At 42.0% G+C, this 21,201-nt stretch overlaps 1 protein-coding gene across 1 annotated transcript in view; it reads left to right on the top strand.

The window, feature by feature from the left end:
- LOC308306752 (V-set and transmembrane domain-containing protein 2A-like) overlaps window positions 1-20,547 on the top strand; it is a gene marked incomplete at both ends in the record, with an annotated part of 58,420 nt that extends 37,873 nt beyond the window's left edge. Inside the window, 3 exons of the mRNA XM_080751797.1 lie at window positions 12,781-12,831; window positions 15,107-15,434; window positions 20,453-20,547. Of these exons, the coding sequence (XP_080607923.1) occupies window positions 12,781-12,831; window positions 15,107-15,434; window positions 20,453-20,547 (474 nt within the window). The remainder of the gene's footprint in view (window positions 1-12,780; window positions 12,832-15,106; window positions 15,435-20,452) is intronic.
- Between the last annotated feature and the right edge of the window lie 654 nt (window positions 20,548-21,201).

Below are 21,201 nucleotides of genomic sequence, written 5' to 3'. Positions count from 1 at the left end.
TTCCCTACTGTCGTCTGGCCAAGTTAAACCACACTTCTGAGGACATAGGGAAAGTACTGGGAGTTGATGCTAGGAGTGGTTGGTTCTGTTTCCGCAAGGGAGAGAGATCCTGTCACAAACAAAGTGGACACTGGACAGCACTGTCCGAGCAGCACACGACTTAAAGAGGATACATAATAGTGAGTAATGCTTTGTTTTAAACATTGCAATCACAAGCACTGTTTTAATTGCCGAACCAATAAAAGGAGCCACAGCGGCATTGATCTTCAATAGCCGATCTACAAGCTCACAACGTGTCACGATGCGACACATTGTGAGCTTGTAGATCGGCTATTTCAAAAGATTGTTATACATTTGAAAACTTGTAAAATGGGACTTTCTGCATAACGAGTATACTTTTACTTTTGGTGCTTGGTACATATTGATGCCAATACCTTTGTACGTTTACTCAAGTACATTTTGAATTCTGGACTTTTACTTGTAACAAAGTATTTTTACATTGCAGTATTGATACTTTTACTTAAGTAAAACATTTGAGTGCTTTTTCCACCTCTGGCAATACACACTTCAGGTCTAAAGCGTGCGTGCGTGTGTGCGTGTGTGCGTGTGTGTGTATGTGTGTGCGTGTGTGCGTGCTAGCTGCAAATTGCAACACTAGATTTTATCGTTTATATGTTGAATATAGGGTTGCAATACAACCCATTGGCAGCCAATGCATCCAAACGTTTTTTTTTTTTTTTGTTGTTGTTTTTTTTGCTATCTGATTGTATTAAACGACATCAAACTCACCAACATTGTGGCTATATGGAAAGCTTGAATTATCTGCAAAGTGTTTGTTTCATAAAAATCCACTGTAGACATGTTATGACTTAATTGAGTGATTTTCTGTCAATAAATCTGAGCAGACATGTTTTTTTTTCCTAAGTGTTGAACTTTGGAAGCGCTCGTCTTCAATAACACAACGCTCCGTTGCCTCCTGCATTATGTGCAATTTACAACCAGGTACACAGGACCATTGAGTGATTGAGTTATTTCCCACCAGTGCTTCCAAACTCCAACACTTAGAAAAAATAATCACCTGAAGAAAATGTTTATTTTTGCAGATAGAAAGAGGATAATTCAATTGTTTTCCATACAGCCACATTGTTGGTGAGTTTGACGTTGTTTATTACAATCAGATAGCAACAAAAAAAATGTTTATATGCATTGGCTGGCAATGCGAGGTATTGCAACCCTAGATTCAACATATTAAAAATAAATCTAGTTTTGCAATTTGCAGCTACGTGCGTGCACACCCGCGAAGGTACAGATGACCAATGAACCCGTGGACCACCCCCCCCCCCCTCAAAAAAATAAAGAAAAAGTGTGTGTGTGTGTGTGTGTGTGTGTGTGTGTGTGTGTGTGTGTGTGTGTGTGTGTGTGTGTGTGTGTGCGTGCGTGCGTGTGTCTGTGTGCGTGTGCGTGTGCATGTGCGTGTGTGTGTGTGTGTGTGTGTGTGATGTCTGGTGTTGCTGCTTGTCAGAGGCGGAGCTGTGTGCGTATGTTTGTGTGTGTGTGTGTGTGTGTGTGTGTGTGTGTGTGTGTGTGTGTGTGTGTGTGTGTGTGTGTGTGCGCGTGCGTGTGTGTGCACACGTGTGTGTGTTATGTGGGGTTCACATGGGCTCAGGCAAGCGGTAGACGGCAAACGGCACAACCTGCTGGACGGTACGGCAAGGTAGAACAAAATATGCCCAACGGAACGGTACTTTTTAATTAATTAATTATTTAAAGCGCTCGAGCTAAATGAAAACGCGCGCTGCGGTGGTTGAGGTGGCTCCATGCTGCTCTCTCTGCTACTGCTGGCTGATGTGTGTTCTGTGTGTGTAGTGTGTTGGCGCTCTGCTCGAATTTGTCCCGCTAGATGGAGCTACATCCGGTTCCAGATTCCGTCCTGTACCACGGTAAAAAGATAACATAATTTAACTTTGAACGGCATGCCATCTGCCGTTTACCGTCACCGGTTTTGACTGCCGGACTACCGTACCGTTTGCCGTTCTACTCCCGTCCACTAAAATGACTTCCGGTTTGCCGTCTACCGCTTGCCTGAGCCCATCTGAACGCAGCATTAGAGGGAGGACAGGAGTTTAATGGCAATTCTCTTCACGCTGGCTCGACTTGATTATTTTATTGTTTGTTGTTATGATAACTTATTTGTAAAATTGATGAGGGGAAGGGGAGAATGTAATCCAGCCTGTAACCCCTGTTACTACACCCCCTTTACTGTAATCCAGATTACACATTTTAAAATGTACTGTAGCCTAAGACTACAGTTACCTTTTTTTGTAATCTGATTACGTAACGACATTACATGTCATCTGTTACTTGCAGTGCTGTGTTCTACCTGTCATGCGGGTATACGCCGTATGCTGTGAAGAATTATTTTTGAATTTCAAAGCAGCGTATCTGATAGGCATTATTGTATGCGCTGGCCACACGAATATCTGCGGATCATAGATTATAGTATGCCCTCAAAAAAAGTCTAGAACACACCACTGGTTACTTCCCAAGCCTTCTTGAACTTTGCCCACAAGGAGGTACATTTCCCCTTCCTTGGTGTGAAGATAAAAGTACAAACTCCTTTGAAATGCATTGGAGTGAAAGTCAAAAGTATCCAAAAATACAGATACTCAAGTACATTACATTAAGTAAATGTACTTACGCAGTTCCCGTCCACTGCAGAAGACATGTACTTTCTGTAAGACTGCACTGAGATGTGATTCCCCAATGAATGCAGTTTGGCACAGCTCTACAGAAAGCACTCTGTGACATTGGTCCTTTCTGGTAGCAAGCAGACAACTTGCTATTCTACAGCAGCACCCTCATCTCATTTCTCCTGGTATGAGAGTTTGCTCTTATATATTTTATTGTTGCTGTCAGGTGGAAACCTTGTATGTCCAAAACATTTTTTTAATTATTATCATTAACTCATTTACTTCCCCAACCCGAGAATCCAGAGAAAAAGCTGTGTTTTCAGTCTTTAATTGATATAAAACAATCAAAAGTCGGATTGGAGATTTGCTCTAAGTGCTTCCAGTCCCAACGGACATTTCCTTTTCCAGCGGAAATGGAACGGGGTGCCTCCGTCAAATGGAACCGTTTGCTAGCAGTGTAAACACAGCTAAAGCTAACTCGGCAATGGATGCATCGTTTGCAAGTAGATTTTCGCATCATCCATTCAAATGGACGCAAATAAGTGTCGCAAATAGCCGTGTTACTCACAGCATGGGGGCTTTTCACAGCTGTCATTCAACAACTGTTCCAGGGCTATTTTTGAGCGGTGCTAACCTCACATCTGCCTTTGTGTGTATGTCCGTCTATCCGTATGCCCGTCCTGCAGAGCTTGACATTGGCCAAGCTTCAAGGGACGCTTAAAGTCATTGTGCTGTGATTTTCTTTCCCCCTACAACATAATCGTCAGGTATTATGATTATACTCCTTGTGTCCAGATCTTTTATCAAAAAGGTGTACAGAAAGTGTTAAAATTATGTTTTTGTTTGCTCATTAACTATGCCTGGTTTTCAGGTGGGTGGTGACCCAGCTGAATTTAGCCACACCCACAGTGTTGTTAAATGGTAAAAAGGGGAGGGGATGATTTTATGATGTCATATCATTTCAATTGGGCCTTTTGACTCAGAGGCCTTCAGCTTTCAGGAAGTAACCAAAAATACACAGGGTAGACATATTTGCATATTATAACCACACCTGAGGGTCTATTAGAGTAATGTTAACTCCATAGACACATACAAAACAGAAGAAGTTAAAAACTATGGCACCTCTTCAATGAAAATTAAAACAAAAAAATAATTTCTCATCTTGCCCACCTTAGGAGTCATTTCATGGCAACTACACAACCCAAACCTCTACCACTCTACGCACAGTATGTTTAAATGAAATACTGGAAAATAGAACATTGCACATCTGTCATATGTTACCCAGTGTGGCACCCATGCACAACCTTTGTGTTTAGAACTACAGTGTACACATTTTCTGGTCCATTCATTGTCAATAAAGTGGCGTGTTTCGACGACCGTCACCTGCAGTGAAAGACAATTGAGTAAGTAACCAGCATTCTCCGGTGCAATCAGGCTTTTTATCTGATCTACAAACTTGCAGACAGTGAATACTGTTCAGCATTTCTGTGTGGCAATACTTTTTTTACAGTGAGTGCTGCATACAACAACAATGCACTTAAAGCCAGCATCAGACACCACTACGAGAGGTTGCTTGTCAGTGATCATCTCCGTGATTCATTTGAATTTGGCCACGTTCGTTGTTTTTTTTTCTTTCCTTCAAATATGTCCTGCTGGGTTGTAGGCTGAGATGGACTCTGTCTCCTGCTGAGATTCAGCTACTTGTTTATAAAATGGGACAAAAGGTTTGAAGCAGCCTACTGCAGGCTGCCTTTCCTGGATGTTGGATGAGTGAAATCCTCCCCATACTAGCTCCGCTTTCACTATAGGCCTCTTTCTCTTTTGTGCATCCAGCAGAATATCTCTTTATTCTGGTACCATCAAGAGCAGACTGATACAAATGCATAATGTATCCTTCTGCATGTAAATGCATCTATGGAGAGCAGCACAAGCTGTGTATGTCGGACCGTTGGAGAGAAAGGGGGAGGGAGAGAATAGCGTTTGAACAAGTGGAAGGGAGAGATTGAGGCTACGTCATGGAGGGGGTTTGTAACTTCAGTATGCTCTGCTTGACAACAGCCTGTGCAAGTTTGAGATGCTTTTCCTTCTGGGAAACATTGGCAAGATATATTTTTTTTAACAAGTGACTGCAGTCTATGGTCATCAGGCACGTGTGTGCGTGTGTGTGTGTGTGTGTGTGTGTGTGTGTGTGTGTGTGTGTGTGTGTGTGTGTGTGTGTGTGTGTGTGTGCGCGCACACATGCGCGTTCGTGCGCGCGCGTGTGTGTGTGTGTGTGTGTGTGTGTGTGTGTGTGCGCGCGTGCGTGCATGATATAAGGTAGTGCTCAAATGGTTAGTTACACTCACTGTATTTACCATTACCACTCAAACTGATTAAGTAATGAATCAGTTAAGTACAATATTCAACCTCTCTTGAGAGTAGAATCCCCAGTTGGCTGCACACAGTGGGATTCAATTAGGGTTAACAACTCAAAACATTTCCAAATGAGAGTCAGTCAATATTGTAATTAGAAAGCACTTATCGAGTTTCACTACCGTGCTTTATGTGCTTTAACTCCTACCCACTACAACCTAGAACTGTATCATAATAACCACAGCGAACTCTTTCAGTGATATCCCTATTATCCTCGCCCTATGGAGATCGCTGATGTCATCAGTATGATTGATTGATTGAATACTTTATTGGCAGTTCGCATAGGAAAAGCAAAAGACGGTTCAGTTCAGTTCAGATCCAAGTTCTACTAATAGGATTTAAAGCCAAGAAAGCACTATGGCTTGTTTACATTGGGGTCCTTCATTGAGACATAACATGACAGACAAATATACAACAGAACATCATACTGTATAACAGTAATGCATCAAATAAAAAACAGGTTGGGAGGGTGGTGTAGAGGTAGGCTTTATCTTTGACTTTTTTTTGTATTTTTTTTTAAATAATTTGAGTCGTTATACCAGTTGATTCCTCCCCACACACATTGCTGTGTTGTCACTGCTGTTGTATCCTACTGACTCACCTGCCAGTGAGGAGCCCCAACCAGGAGGACGTAGAGCCTTCGTCCTACTCCTCCCGCCCCAGCCTGTAGGAATACATGCAATGACCAGTATCACCCTCCCCGTCCGGCTTCCCTCCCCCGAACACGGACCAATTGTGTTCGCACAGACACACAACTTTTTTTGTGGCACAGCAGGAGAACAAATGTATTCCTCTGTGCCAAATCTGGGTTCAACGTGATAAGTGGAGATGCGTCTGGTGTTGCGATTGTGGACGTCGTTGACATTTTGGTAGTTGACAGGTACATGGGTATCTTAGTGGTGTAGTGTATCTGTAGAAGGCCCATTGCAAGATGCTGTGCTCTGTCTTCTACCCTGAACCATACCACAATATATATATGGGCAGCTGAGCTGCCTCAGCAGATCTGGACAACCGCCAGTCCTATCTACGCTCTCTCTCTCTCTCTCTCTCTCTCTCTCTCTCTCTCTCTCTCTCTCTCGTTGACCAAAACGTCACTTTAGTTTACATTCCGTGGAAATAAACAAGAAAAGAAAAATAGGATTAGTGGTCAACGTTTTTTCTTTTACAACCACGGAGCAAGCAAGGCTGAACCGAAGCCTTTCTATTCAGTACCGGGCACACAGTGCAGCCCAATGCTAATAAGCAATACATTTTCTTTGACTTGCCGAGCGTGCTAAATTCTGTTTTACCTTTCCACAGCCTGCAGCCTCCTTGTCTGTTTGCTGAAATTCTTGATCATTTTTTAGATGATGACTGTTTGTCATTTAAAGCCGTGTTCTGGCATCCATATTAAATTTGAAGCAAATAAAATGCTATGGTGAAGGATGAACTTACTAGCGAGCAAACTAGTTTGAGTCTTAACTTATTTAGCACCTTTTTATACAATCACATGGCATGCCCGCTTCAAATGCAATAAGTCGACAGTGCATAAGAAACAGCACTGTCTGTGGTCCTGAAATATAACAGCACTGATTCAGATTCATGTTTGATTGCTGTTTATGCAGTGGGATATAAGGGAATATTTTATGGGGGAAAACTTCAAAGAAGGTGTTTCATTACTGTCATCTCTATGACACCATGGGTAAAAAAAAGAATAGGAAAAAAAGGGGGCAAGCTCATGCCTGTTCATCTTCATTTGATGATGTACACCAGTGGTTTTCAACCTTTTTAATATCAAGATCTATAATTTATTCAGCATTTGAGTCATGAAAGGCCAAAGTTGCAGTCAGTATTTGTTTACTGTTTGAGGAGGCAAGATTCATCTACTTATTGGCCAATTGTTTTGTCCAATAATCTTGTAAGACTATGGAATAAATGTACAATTCCATTTTTTTTTATTTACAGTTACAGATATGAGATATTGTGATATATCGTTGATGACATTTCTTTCAATATATTGGATATCGCAATATATCGAATATTGTGATTATCGAGGTTATCGAGGGCCTAATATCGTGATAGATATCGTATCGTGAGGTACCCACCCCTATCAGCACACCCCTAGTACTGGTGCAGTATTTATGAAACATCTTGCCAGGTAAACCACAGACTCTTGACGTCTAATCTTACCATTAATGTGTTCTCAGCACTCAGGCAGTATTAATACCAAACTCTACACAGCCTTTGCATGCATCATCAAAGGTCATAGATTGTTTCCCAGTGAAAGACAATTAGAACAACATGAGTGGATAGTTTTATACTCCAGCCTTCATGTAAGATTAATTTAGTGTGTGGGGAGAGCCAGAGCAAATCCCTGTTGATTTATGGTCAATAAATGTGGGACAAATTTTACAAGACCTGCATTTGAGGATTGCATGAAGGATGGCAGTGTGACAGGGCAGGGCACCCTGGACTTTGCAATAAACAGCGACAAGAGATTGAAATTGAGATAGTCCCGAGCGAGCAGGCTCTGCCTCTTAGCTCGGAAGGTGCTCATGCGGTAAACATGAAATATATGAAATATATAAGTGGGAAAGTAAGGGGGAACTTGTTTCAGAGTGTCAATGGAAACTTTTGCCTAACTGTCAGAAATGCCAAACCTTTACCCATGGGGGAACATTCAGAAGTATGTTTGCAGATTAAAAAGAAAGTCACTCTGGTTGAAACTTGATACTTTGAGAGAAAAACAAATTACTCTTTTCTTGCACAAAAGCTTTAAGACGGGGTGCGGTGTTTTTTATCCCATACAACATAATCATCAGGTATTATGATTACTATTACTATTTTACTCAGGTATTATGATTTTACTTACACTTAAAATTATGTTTTTATGTGGCCACACCCACCTGCTCATTAAGTATGCCTGATTGTCAGGTGGGTGACCCAGCTGAAGTTAGCCACACCCACAGTGTTGTTGGATGGTAAAATGGGGAGGGGATGATATTATGATGTCATTATATCGGTGTATTTCAACTGGGCCTTTTGACTCAGAAGCTTTCAGGAAGTAACCAACAATACACAGGGAAGACAATACAGTATGTCCATATTATAACCACACCTGGGGGTCTATTTGAGTAATGCTAAGTCCGTAGACACATAGAAAACAAAAAGTACAAAACCATGGCACCACCTCTTTTAATACCTTTGTATGTAATTTTAGTTTCTTCAAGTGAGAAGTGCAACATTTTTTTTTATTGGCGGATAACATTGCCGGCCGCACGCACCAAGGCAAACCTCCAAGTAGTCTATAAATGTCTAATATATGTCCCATAATAAATGTTGGGATAGTGAATTGATATTGGAAATTCATTATGTAACAATTACCCTGATTGCATTTGTACAGTACTGGATGATTAATGACACAGCACTGATAAAATAACATCCTCTCATGGTTTTCAGAGTGACTATAAAGCTGAAAGAACCATTTAGGGGAAGAGCGCTATAAAAATACATTTTTATCCAACGTAAGCTCCATAATACTTTTTTGTACGATAAATATCAAAGGCTTTCTGTGTTATATATTGTAACTATATAGACTAGATTACTCACGCTCTATGGGAGCGCCAATGCGGGTTATGTGCACGCACGCACGCATGCACGCGCACACACACACACACGCACACGCACACACACACACACACACACACACACACACACACACACACACACACACACACACACACACACACACACACGCGCACACACGTGCACACACAAACACACCCATAATGTGCAAACACATACTCACACACGACACACTCCATACTACATTATAGAAACTCATTCCAGCCTGAGCTGGGTGACAGTTGGAGGATCACAGAAGCCAGTGGGTAGCCTGCAACTTACTGTATGACCTCTACGAATGTATTTCTGTACCTGAACAAAACATAATTTATAATAACTTTAATGACCAAAGGTACCATAATATTTAGAATGTATATATCTGGTTGGTGCATATTCAGTGAGCATGTGTCAAAAGAAGGAGCTAAGCTGTTCGCTGTTCATAGATCAAAATAAATGAATAATAGCACTTGTAATTGATTATTTGCTTCACTGGGAGCTATAGTGAAGAGAAGATAAAATACTTTTGGGTAACAAGCTGGTGTTTAAACACCTGCTTTGACAGTCCAGCAATAGAGAATTGCATTAGTCTACTTGAAGCACAAGCCATCTTTCTCAGCTAAGCATAACTAGATATATTCAATGATTAAATGCACGTTTTGGAGATGTTAGAGGTGTGCTTCTAAAGCTCAGCATCCAAAAATAGACTCAAGTTTGTGACATAGTTCACAGAGTTTTACTGACCGGGAGGATAGCAAAGAGAAAGTGGGTGCCTTAAAGCCTTGGGTGCCTTAAAGCCTTAATTGGGACCTACTTAGAGAATGTCTGTGTAGGTTAGCCTTAAAAAGACATCTTGGTCATCCAGTCTTTGCTATCAGAGATGAGGTCATTCACTGTGTTTGACACTAAAACCAGACTGATATGTGATAATGGTGTGAGTTAGGGCATTCACCAAATATTAGAATATTCGAATATCAAAGTCACTATTCGACGTTGTTCACCAAAGTCGAATATTCGCTTATCTTTATTTATTTTTTATTGTTTTCTCTTTAAAAAAGATATAGTTTATAAAGATTGGCTAGATAGGAAGTCATAAGAATGAGTTGTCAATGTCCCTGGTGAATGAATTTGTTAATACCAGGGGTTCTCAAACCTTAGGCCGTGACCCCCAAAATAAACATATTTGAACTGGGGACCCCCACCCTGACAAGCACTTGGAATTGTAGGCATTTAATGTGACTCGGTTCCGCAGATAAATATTATGAAAACAGCAGATCTACATGCTCACAATGTAGATCGGCTATTTTCACAATGTTTGCCTCTTGCTTACTTAATATTTGACAGTTTGGCCAGTCCTGTCGAATATTCGACTATTCGAATACTGTGAAGTTGAATAATTCGAATACTAAAAATCACCATTTCGTGAATGCCCTAGTGTGAGTTGCTACATAGTATTTGTTAAACATTTGTTTCTTCTTTCTTTCTTTCTTTCTTTCTTTCTTTCTTTCTTTCTTTCTTTCTTTCTTTCTTTCTTTCTTTCTTTCCCTTCACTGAGCAAAATAATGAGCATACATAATCTCACAGGAACACACAACAATCAGTTTGATTGGAGAGTTTCATTGACCGTCCAATGAATGGTGGTCACGCAGTGCACAGTGCACAGAGCTTGCCTTAAATACATCTCAGTGAAATGATGAAAAGATGAAGAACAAGAACCAATCAGACGGATACCATAGAGAATATCATTATTTTTCAGATGACTGGGGAATAAATCTTTTTTTCAGTAAACAAGTGATTGCAATGATCTGCATGAAGTACAAGCTAATATGATTTGTGCATCTGCCAAATATTACATTGGGCATTTTATCCAAGCAAAGTAACACATGACGGAGCTGAGATTATTTCACTGTGTTCTCATGAAGTACTTACAGCCATGGGAAGTTGATGTTTAACCATTATTTTATGCTTTAACTATTGCGGCACAGCTGCGAGCTTTTAGATCTGCTATTTTTGAAGAATCATGACAATGTGTGCAAGTCTTTGAATATATTGACCCGATTCTATAAATGTCTTCTAAAAGTTTTTTTTTTAAACTCATGTGTGGCTCTCAAACCTTTTCATGTCAAGGACCCCCAAAATGACACGTATTTGCAGATCTACAAGCTCATCTAACAGTGCCAGTGTGCAGTTTGCCTGTCTGGAATCTGGCCGTGTGCATTCATCCCATAGCTTGGGGGGATTAACCATGGTGACAGCTGTAACCATGGCGACAATAAGGTCCCATTGCCTGAATTCCTAATCACCTGTGGTGACATGAAAATCGTCAGGGTGTGCAAGTTCAGATCAATTGCTGAACGTACCGACGAGAAAAAACAGAAGACAGAAGGATAGACAGAGGTTTGTAGATTTATAGTAAGGATAAGGCTGCAGACACCAGTGTGTTAAGACCAAAATTATGCAGTCGTCACGCACCAACATTGATGACTGGGGTGATCTGTGTAGGTGTTGAACAATTAATGACACATTAATACACTTATAGAGCACTAGTTTTCAACCTTTTTCATGTCAAGGTCCATTATCTATTTATTTGACATTTGAGCCATTGACCACCATTTGATGAGATTTAGCAGAAAATGTGTAGTTGGATAAGATTTTGTCCACAATTCCGTGCTGTATTGATGTGGTACCGTGCTGTATTGATAGGAGAGATAACAGGCAAACGATGATCAAAATATCAATTCTTCTACATACTGTAATTGTGTATAGAGAAATGCTAGTGTTACAATACTCTTGGGATTGTAAAATGAAACCAAATGGACCCGAAAGGAGTTGGGGGGCAAATAGCCGCCGGGCACCAAATACCCAACGGGAGTCTGACACCGTATTGTGTATCGCCCGCCATTCAAATGGACACAAATATTGGCGTAAATCGATTTGAGCCGCCTGGGATTCAAATCGATTTTGCGAATTAAATGCCCGGGCTACAATTTGGTAAAGTACGGTATTCTAAGATCTATAAGGTCCATTTGGTTATCAACTCTTCCAATCATTTAGCTGGGGACCACCTGGAACCTCCTCAAGGACCACTGGTGGTACCAGGACCACTGGTTGGAAAAAAACACAGCACTAGAGGAAGGCAGGTCCTATTATGAAATAAAATGAAGACGTAAGGGGTTCGTACCCACACAGACAGACAGGGAAAAAAACTGAAAATGTGCTCATTAATCTCCTTCCCGCTGAATGCCCTCCGGTGTTGGTCCAGGTCTCTCTGAGGTAATGAGTCGACAGGATGCTCTGCTGCACTGTGGCTGCTGTTCACAAGTGGTTGTCTTGTATCTCCTTTCTTTCTCCGGGGCCTCCTGTGCAGCCATTGAGCGTTTATCTTCCCTGTAGGTGGTTATCATCGCACAAGCAGGCCACTGAAAGAAGCCTATTCTGCTTCACGGCCCCATGCTTCGCTTTAGTTCTCTATTCAGCAGACCTTTTAATTTAGTTTTCATGGGCAAGCATCCATTTGACCTGCCAAGTGGTGGGCTAAATAAATTAGACCTTCTAAAAATCAATGTCCAGTCCATGACGAAGGCTGTATCTTGAGTGTTTGTGGCCGTGCCAAAAGTATGCCATCGGCGTGGTGTGTGTGTGTGTGTGTGTGTGTGTGTGTGTGTGTGTGTGTGTGTGTGTGTGTGTGTGTGTGTGTGTGTGTGTGTGTGTGTGTGTGTGTTTCAAGCATTTATCAGTTCTGTCAGAGCACACTCCAGTTTCAACCTGTTCTCTTCAAGTGGCTGCTGAATCTAATATGCAGTCTCTAGCTCTTGCGGAATCAGACAATAACAGAGTGAAAACCCTGAATTGTCTATTTTGAGAGGGTTGAGTATTTAGAACGCATGTGATTGATGATGGTAAGGGGTACTTGAATGTCTGCTGTCCTAAAATGTCGTTCTTTGAAAGCTGTACCATACTACTGCAATGTTTCTAAACCTCCCCTCCCCTCCCTCCCTCCCTCCCTCTCTCTCTCTCTCTCTCTCTCTCTCTCTCTCTCTCTCTCTCTCTCTCTCTCTCTCTCTCCCCATATTCTCAGATGGAAATGATAGAAGAGCCAGATCCTTACGATGAGGGGACAAAAATAAGTGTAAGTTAGGCCCATAAGCAGGGTTAGGGTTAACCTTAAAGGAGTAGTTCAGACCAAAACACATATATGGTTAAATCTGCCTTTTATCATACCCCTTCATACCTGCTTTAGTCTATTTTTTTCATAGCTGCCCCTGTTGCTAGATTTCGGCTGCCCCTGTTGCTAGATATCGCGAGCCCTCTCATAACTAACACGGTGGATTGTCCTCCCGCTAGTGCGGTTATTTCTTTAGCTTCAAAGTTAGTATTTTTTTTTTTGGGGATTCTGTGTACACAATATATGTGTTTTGGTCTGAACTACTCCTTTAATCCTAAACCTACTGTATGTTATAAGTTATAACCCTGAACTTTTGAAAAAGGAAACCAGCACTCACTTAGAAAATATTCTTCTTGGGGGCACGGTGGTGCAGTCAGTAGCGCTGCCTATAGCCTAGGTGGGGTTGGCAAAAGGGCCTTTCTTTGTGGAGTTTGCATGTTCTCCCCATGTCTCCTATAGAAAAAAATGCAAAAAAAAAAAAATGCTGTAATACTGGTCTCTATACTGCCTCCCCTGGCCAGCCGGGGGCCTGATGGAGGGGAAAGGAACTGTTTGGACTCCTCATGCATAGAAGAAAGCATGAGTTCAGTCCGTTGCTCTAACCAGGTTGGCAGAGGGAGTGTAGCGCCGAGGATTACATTATAGACGATTGACACCGGGTGAAAAAAAAAGAGAAGAAATGGGGTTACAAAGGTTGTGGGATATAAATTTTAAAGGAAAAACTAAATAAAATATTCTTCTTGTTTATTTGCATCCACTAGATTTATTTGAACACTTGACTAGTTACTGTGTAGATTTTGATTATTATTACAAAACATTTATTACCCACTTCAGCCATACATTTTGGCCTTTTGAAAATAGCCGATCTACAAGTTCACAATGCATTGTGAACAAGAAGAATATTGTGAACAAGAAGAATATTTTCAAAAGTGAGTGCTGGTTTCCTTTTTCAAAAGTCAAGACATGAGTGCTCCTCATTCTCTTTGTTCATGTTAAAAACCCTGACCTAACACAAGTAGTCTAATTACCTTTTTGATTTTTTTCACAAATAATTTTAAATAATATAAGCAGAATATTTTCACCTGGCACAATGTTTAATCTTTAATGTTCAAAAGAAACAAAAGCAAACCATGCATAAGCAGGGACGTGCTGGCCATTGGGAAAAGCGGGACAACTCCCGAACGGCCGGTTCATTCCTGGACGATCCAGGCCGGCCATTAGGGAAAAAATCAAAATGGAATGTCGGCCTTCTTTCCATTTTGGGGGCTGGGCGGCCAACAAAGTAAATCGTCACTATCGGGCAGAAACCTTGTATCTCCAAGTTTCAAATTTGTACATTTTTTCGCAAAGCAAAGCCCTGCTTCATCACACAAGGCCGTCGCACAAAAGTAGTGAAAATAGCAGATCTACAAGCACACAACGCCTCACACCGCGCTTGTAGATCTGCTGTTTTCACTAGTTTAAATAATTTTTAAAATAGTTTTGGACATACAAGGTTTCCACCCGACAATGACGAAATATAACTCATGTAATTGGCCCACTGGCTTGTCACTTGTCATGAGAGATCTCTCTCTATAGCGTGCAATGAGGGCCTCTACAACTCTTTTTCCCGGGCTGAATCAGGGGCCCAGCACGTCCCTGTGCATAAGGTATGTACTGTAGGTAGCTACCGGTACATAGCTTATGTAGGTAGTTAAACTTGAGACAATTCACATGATAATCAACATTCCCTGCAAGAGTTCAAAGGTCTCATGTCATCTCTTTTTTCTTTTTTAGGTTCCCTGAACTCAATTACACCCCAAAAACCTGAACTTTGAATATTCAGTGGATTTTTCTGTGCTCTGGGGTTTTCAGAATAATTAGGCACAGAAAGGTGAAATGATTGGTCCCTGGACTTTGATGGACTTTGTCACAGTCAACCCCCTCTCCTCGTGGCCCCTCCCCTCTCTTTCTCCCCCAGTCGGGGCGGAGCAGAGGCCATGATTGACATGCAAAATCCCTCAACAGTGATTATTATTATTATTTTCATTGCAACTGAAAAAGCCTTAAAACACAGAGAGAAAAAACCCTGCCATAGCTCACTGGAGTGGATTTTTCAGTTAATACTCAAAACTACATGTCATGAGACCTTTTAATTGACTCTGGATTCTTCTGTGTGTCTGAACTGCCAGCGGTGCACCAGTCATTAAACATTTCTCATTGATGTTGTTTGTTTTGCTTCCCATCTCTAAACCGTCAGACCGTAAAGGTGCAAGGCAACAACATCTCCCACAAGCTGCATCTCTCCGGCGTTGGCAAGAGCGACGAGGGCCTGTACGAGTGCCGGGTGACTCGCGCCAACTACGGAGAGATTGCCGAGTACAAGGCCCAGGCCTGGCTGAAGGTCAACGCCACGGCCAGGCCTCGCCGGCCAGCAGAAGCCAAGAAGAGCTCCCCGCTCCACCTGACCGACAAGAAGCCCAGGAAGTCCTCCTATGGACAGGACAGCATGAGCTCTGACCAGAGGGTGGAGTCCACCTCCACCTCCCACACGTCCTCTAAGACGGCTCGACACAACCCAAGCTCAGGTAAGCTCCTGATGGTTGGTGTCATATAACTAGAGACATGCAGAGTATGTTAGAGAGGCAGGAGCTGAAAATATTGAAAGTAGCCAATCTCCAAGCTCACAACGCGTTGCAGCAGCGCTCAACACGTTTTGAGCTTGGAGATATATTAGCTGCTCACAGACAGACTCAAGGACAAGGGCGAAAACACAATCCCATTCCCCGGACGTTCCAGACTGGCAGAGATAATAAAGGCAGTGTACAAGAAATAAGTCCAAGAGTTATTTTTTTCCCTTCTTTTTTCCCTTTTTCTAATGAACACAGCACCACTTCTCCCTGTGCACACCTGCCAATCATTTCCCTAGAGGTCAGTCAGGATTCAGAAGTGCACAAAGCTGTTTGTGCACGGCAGATAGCCCTGTGCACCCCAAAGCCAAAGACGGCTAGGGCCAGAGAGATATTACTTGCTGCTGAATAGAGACAAAAAGTTGTTTAATCCCCACGGCTGCAGAATAGATTATGAGGCAGCCAAATTATGCTGACAACTGTGTCGCAGCTAGCGCTCTGCACGGCCCGCCTTGACACTGATAAATGCCTCCGCCGCGGCTAACCTCAGCTAGTTCCCAAAGCGTCCGAGAGGGTCGATAGGAGTTCCATTGTCACAGAGAGAGAGCATGGAGTTTGAGGCTGATGAACAAAAATGAGCACAACAGGCTTGCTCGAAATTAAGGTGTTTTTCTTTTTTTTCCTTTCACCTCTGCATTGGTAAACAACGAGGGGGGAGCGGTTCACTGCTGCTCTGCAGTACTGCTGTGTCAGCTGCGGTTACCACCGCTACCAGTGGTGGAAAAAGTACACATCACATATTTTACTTAAGTAAAAGTATCACTACTGCAATATATAAATACTCTGTTTTAAGTGTTACAAGAATTCAGTGGAGTATGCAATAGTTGGATCCGAGATGTAGTTGAGTAGAAGTAAACTATTGGAAATTTGACATACTCAAGTAAAGTACAAATACCTCAGCATTCTACTTCTGTAAGTACAGTACTTAAGTAACTGTACCGGTACTCAGTTACTTTACACCACTGGTTACCACCACTACCACCAACTCAGACATGCACAAATAAAAACAGATATGGACTGTGCCATGATTGCATAACCATTTACCAAGTAAAAGACCAAAAAACAACAACATATAATTACATTAAGCCTATCCTTACCTCCACCTGATCCTTTTACTGTAAATATTAATTATTATCTGTTTTTCTGATTGTGTTTTTTCCTGCATAGTACTGTGTTTATTTGTCTGTCATTTAATGTTTTCGGGAATTGAGTACAAAAAGACCCCAGTGTAAACAAGCCGTTGCGCTTTCTTAAGGTCTTTAATCCTGTAGACCTTGCATCTGAAATATACTGTCCGTCTGTCCTGTACTATTCCAATGTGAACTGCTAATAAAGTATTCAATCAATCAATCAATCAATCAATCAATCAATCAATCAATCAATCAATCAGTCGATCAATCAATCAACAATTTAGAACAACTCCTAAGTCCTTTTAAAATTAGTTGAAATTAATTATGTCTTAAGAGAAATGCGACTGAGGCACTGTTACGAATACCAGAGGACTCGCCCTAAAACCCACTGCAGGTGGATGGGAGCAGGAGCTTCTCCACACCAACATAACACAAATTATTGAGCATTTGTGTTTTATTATGTTATGAAACTTATGACCAGCCTTTTTTTAATGAGCAGGAACAGGATTGTATTCATCCCCAGTTCTTAGGCCTAGATACTACTCCTATGTTCGCCAATCCTGGTGTGCAGAGCTGGGATGTCTTGCCAACAAACTGTATGCCAAGTTGCCAACTCACAGGGACAACGGATTGGATACACCACATGCGTGGCACTACATGTAATAAAGCATCACATATCCCAACCGGTGTGAGGATGACTACCTTGCTTTTTGTGTATGTACATTGCACACAACTGCCACATTCTTCTCCATCTGGTACAACCTAGGAAATTGGAAACACGCACAGTTCCCAAACCCGATTTTACTTGAACAGATGTTTTCAACCTTGAGTTGGATAATATGCCAGTGTTTTTGAATGGCATCTCTAAAATGTGAGCCAAGTGGAGAGTACTTGGTTTCAGCACATAGGAGGGTTGTTATTTTTTGTTTTGTTTTTGGGACACAGGCAATTACTTTTTTATAACCTCTGCTGAGAAATCTCTTTTTTTTATGTGAACCATCCTCACTGTAGATCCCACCAACCAGGTGGAATTGGCTGACTGGCAGACCTTTAACCAATGGCGGTGTGTGTGTGAAAACTATCACTTCTAGGAGGAACAAATCAGTTTGAATAGTATTGTCCCTTTTGTAAACGTGTACATCAAGGAAGCTTATAATGCGCTCCCTATTACATTCCAATGTGAACTTAAGGTGGCCATTAAAGGAATTTAAATAATTATGAAACTATGTCAATTCCTCCAGACGGCAATCCATAATCACAAAGATGTCATCAATAGGCCTATATTGTCTACAGTATATAGCAGAATTATTGAAATATGAATGAATGAATGAATGAATGGTTTTTATTTCGGTCTTAAGTGGACATTAAAAACATTAAAAAAGAAAAAAAAAAAGAAAACAAAAAGAACAGTACTTGGACCGAAAAGGTGTAGGCTGAATTATTAGCAAGACATAAAAATAAAAATAAAAACTTTGAGCACCGCAGATAAAGAAATACATTTATTCAGAAAACCATAAGGATTTAAAAGACATTTTTACAGTAGGTATTTTTCATACAGAGACAGTGGGATAGGGCCTTGCAAGTCTCAAGAGGTTCCTCTGTGTCATCATCATCACATGTTCCCTTCCCTGGAGTCAAACAGCCAGCCAGGATGTCATCCAGCCAGACAGTTAGTTATTCAGCTTGTCGCTGACACGCAGCCATGTCATTGCTTGGACAGCCGAGCGGGCACTGAGCCAGTTGGCAAGCAGGGTGGCAAGCAAGTCTGTCACAGAGACAGCCCCACCAGCTGGCCAATCAGAGGGGAGCTAGAGGTTCGAGAGGCTCCAGGGTTTCACCTTGTTGACTCAGTTGTCTCGACAAATAGTCTGTTTATCTCACATGACTACTTGTGCCCTGAAAAGCAGAATTCATATCAGTTCACCATCCGTCAGGGTGTGATTACCTCCTTATATTTTGTTTGTGTAATTCCATTTTCCAACTTATTCAAAGGCCCTTTGTTTTTCAACCTGATCTCACAGAAGGTGTGTAGATACAGTAACGAAAATGAATGCACGAGAGGACCTTCAGTTAGTTAAAAGGGGCCTGTCACCTAAAGGGTTACTGTCACTTTAAGAATCATCTTAAAAAACAAGTTAATATTTTTATGATGTCATTGTGGGGATGCGCAATTATAAGGCAATCACATTAATTGTCTGTATAGCCTGACTGTATGACTACTTACTGTACTGGTCAGCTGTTGTTGGGCAGATTACACTGAGACAGTTTCAGACTGTTTGAGGATGCACAGAGATCCAGGAGAGAGACCACATGACCTACTGTATCATACTATTATAATTTCGGGGCTGACAGCGGACCTTTAATGAAAAACCTGACTCAAGATTCATGACTCGTTAATCAGATGGGGACAGTCCGCCACATCATCAGGAAATGAAAGAACAATATTATACAGATATTGTCAAAACAGTGTGTAAATCCAATTAATATACATGGTGTGTGAAACCCTGCAGTGGACGTGGAGTTTGTCTTTCCAGGCTACTGTACTGTAGTACGGTACTGTAATGTACCCATGGGTTAACCGTTATTATGGGTTGATTTCATGATCAATCAAAGAACAATATTTGTGGGCAGGGATTCTTCATCGAGCTGTATTCCCCACCCAGTGACATTTTGCACGTCACATGCGCATGTGTGCACCAAGAAATAGCTGATCTACAAGTTCACGACTTGAACAGTCGTGCTTGCGATGTGTTGAGAGCTTGGAGATCTACTATTTTTCTGCTTTAGGCTTATTGTTAAAATAGGACATTCGTAAAAATAATTTGTCTTCAAATGAATGTCGATGTCCTCACATGTAATCACATGTGATACAAACCTGTGTGTGCATGCATGGTCGCATTTACTACCAAAACCTCCACCGGCTGTCTGTCTGTCTGTCTGTCTCTCCGTCACACGTCACACGTCACACTTTTGCCCTGCTCATATCTCCACAACCGTTGCCCCCATCCATGCCAAATTTTGCACACACACTCCTTACCTGCCAAACTACAACCTCCAAGGACCCCCGGAGCTTCAGGGACCCCCAGGTCCCTGGGGGACCCCCAGGTGTAAAAAATGACCAAATGTGCAAAAATGACCAAATGACCACCCCAACGGGGCTGCTCACGGGGAATTCCTGGGGACCACCCACTCCTGGTGCTCCAGAACGGATGCAAAAGTGGTGGCGCCCCCAGTGGAGGACCCCCTCCACTGCAGCTCACATAAAATGCCGTAACTCGGGCTAGGAGCGTCCGGGAGAGCCGGGGCCGGTACCTATTTGTCCGCCAAGGCAACGCGGAGACCCCACCCCTCAATTCTCACATGGCCCTCTTCTAGCGCCACCTTCAGGCCGATTTTTACAACACATTTTTGGACACTGCTCCTACAGTTTTTGCCCTAAAATCACGCAAATCGCTACACAGTATGTCTACACTCATCCCATCAACATGAATCTCTCCCATATAGCGCCACATTCAGGCCGATTTTTAAAAACACATTTTTGGACACTGCTCCTACAGATTTTGCCCTAAAATCACGAAAATCACTACACAGCATGTCTACACTCATGTCATCAACATGGATCAGGAAGATTTTGGAAAAACAAATTTTTGCCCTATTTGTGGAGATAGGTCGCTTATCTCCCGATTAGGGAGTCTTACTGGTTCTGAAGTTGTGTGCATGTGCAAACAACCAAACACACACACACAAGTATTTGTATTTTTAACTGTCTGCACCTTCTCTTTACAGGTACAAGAACATCATTCAACTATGGACTGGCACTTCTCCTCCTGGCTTGTGGTTTGGCAAAGGATGTATTGTTATATTTCCAAGAACTGGCTTGATGTGCACAACTCCAGATCTCTCCCTCTCTCTCTCTCTTTCTCTCTCTCTCTCTCTCTCTCTCTCCCTCTCTCTCTCTCTCTCTCTCTCTTTCTCTCTCTCTCTCTCTCTCTCTCTCTCTCTCTCTCTCTCTCTCTCTCTCTCTCTCTCTCTCTCTGCGCTCTCTCGTTATTTTGCACCGAGTGGACAGCACAGTTGACCTTCGCCTCCTCCTAGCTACTTGCGCCCATGGAGCAGCACATTCTCATTCGCTGTTTGCACATTGGATTACGTTATTGTACAGATCACTCTCTGAGGTACTGCATTCCTGATGTGGAAAAGAGGACACTGCTGGACGTCTGTTCCTCATGGAAGAATGACCACGTCTGTCTCAATCCTTGTTGTACCACGTGTTCATTGCTTATAAGTGACAGTCCTGATGAAATGAATTGGTCATCATTATAAGTGATGTATAATCCCTGAAAGTCTGCAACCACTATAATATCATTTTGAAATACAAACCTGGACTTAGGAGCTTGCACAGTGGTCCATATTCTTCGGCCGAAAACATTTGAAATTCGTCGCACAGAAAAAAAGAAAAAGAAAAGAATAATACTTATTCACTTTGCCTCCGAAATTTCATGTCATGTTTTATCGGACCAGGTTTGATTTTCTGC

This window comes from Nannobrachium achirus (assembly GCF_963921795.1).
Source record: "Nannobrachium achirus genome assembly, chromosome: 21".
NCBI classification, from domain to species: domain Eukaryota; kingdom Metazoa; phylum Chordata; class Actinopteri; order Myctophiformes; family Myctophidae; genus Nannobrachium; species Nannobrachium achirus.
This window is presented reverse-complemented; position numbering and strand designations above follow the sequence as displayed.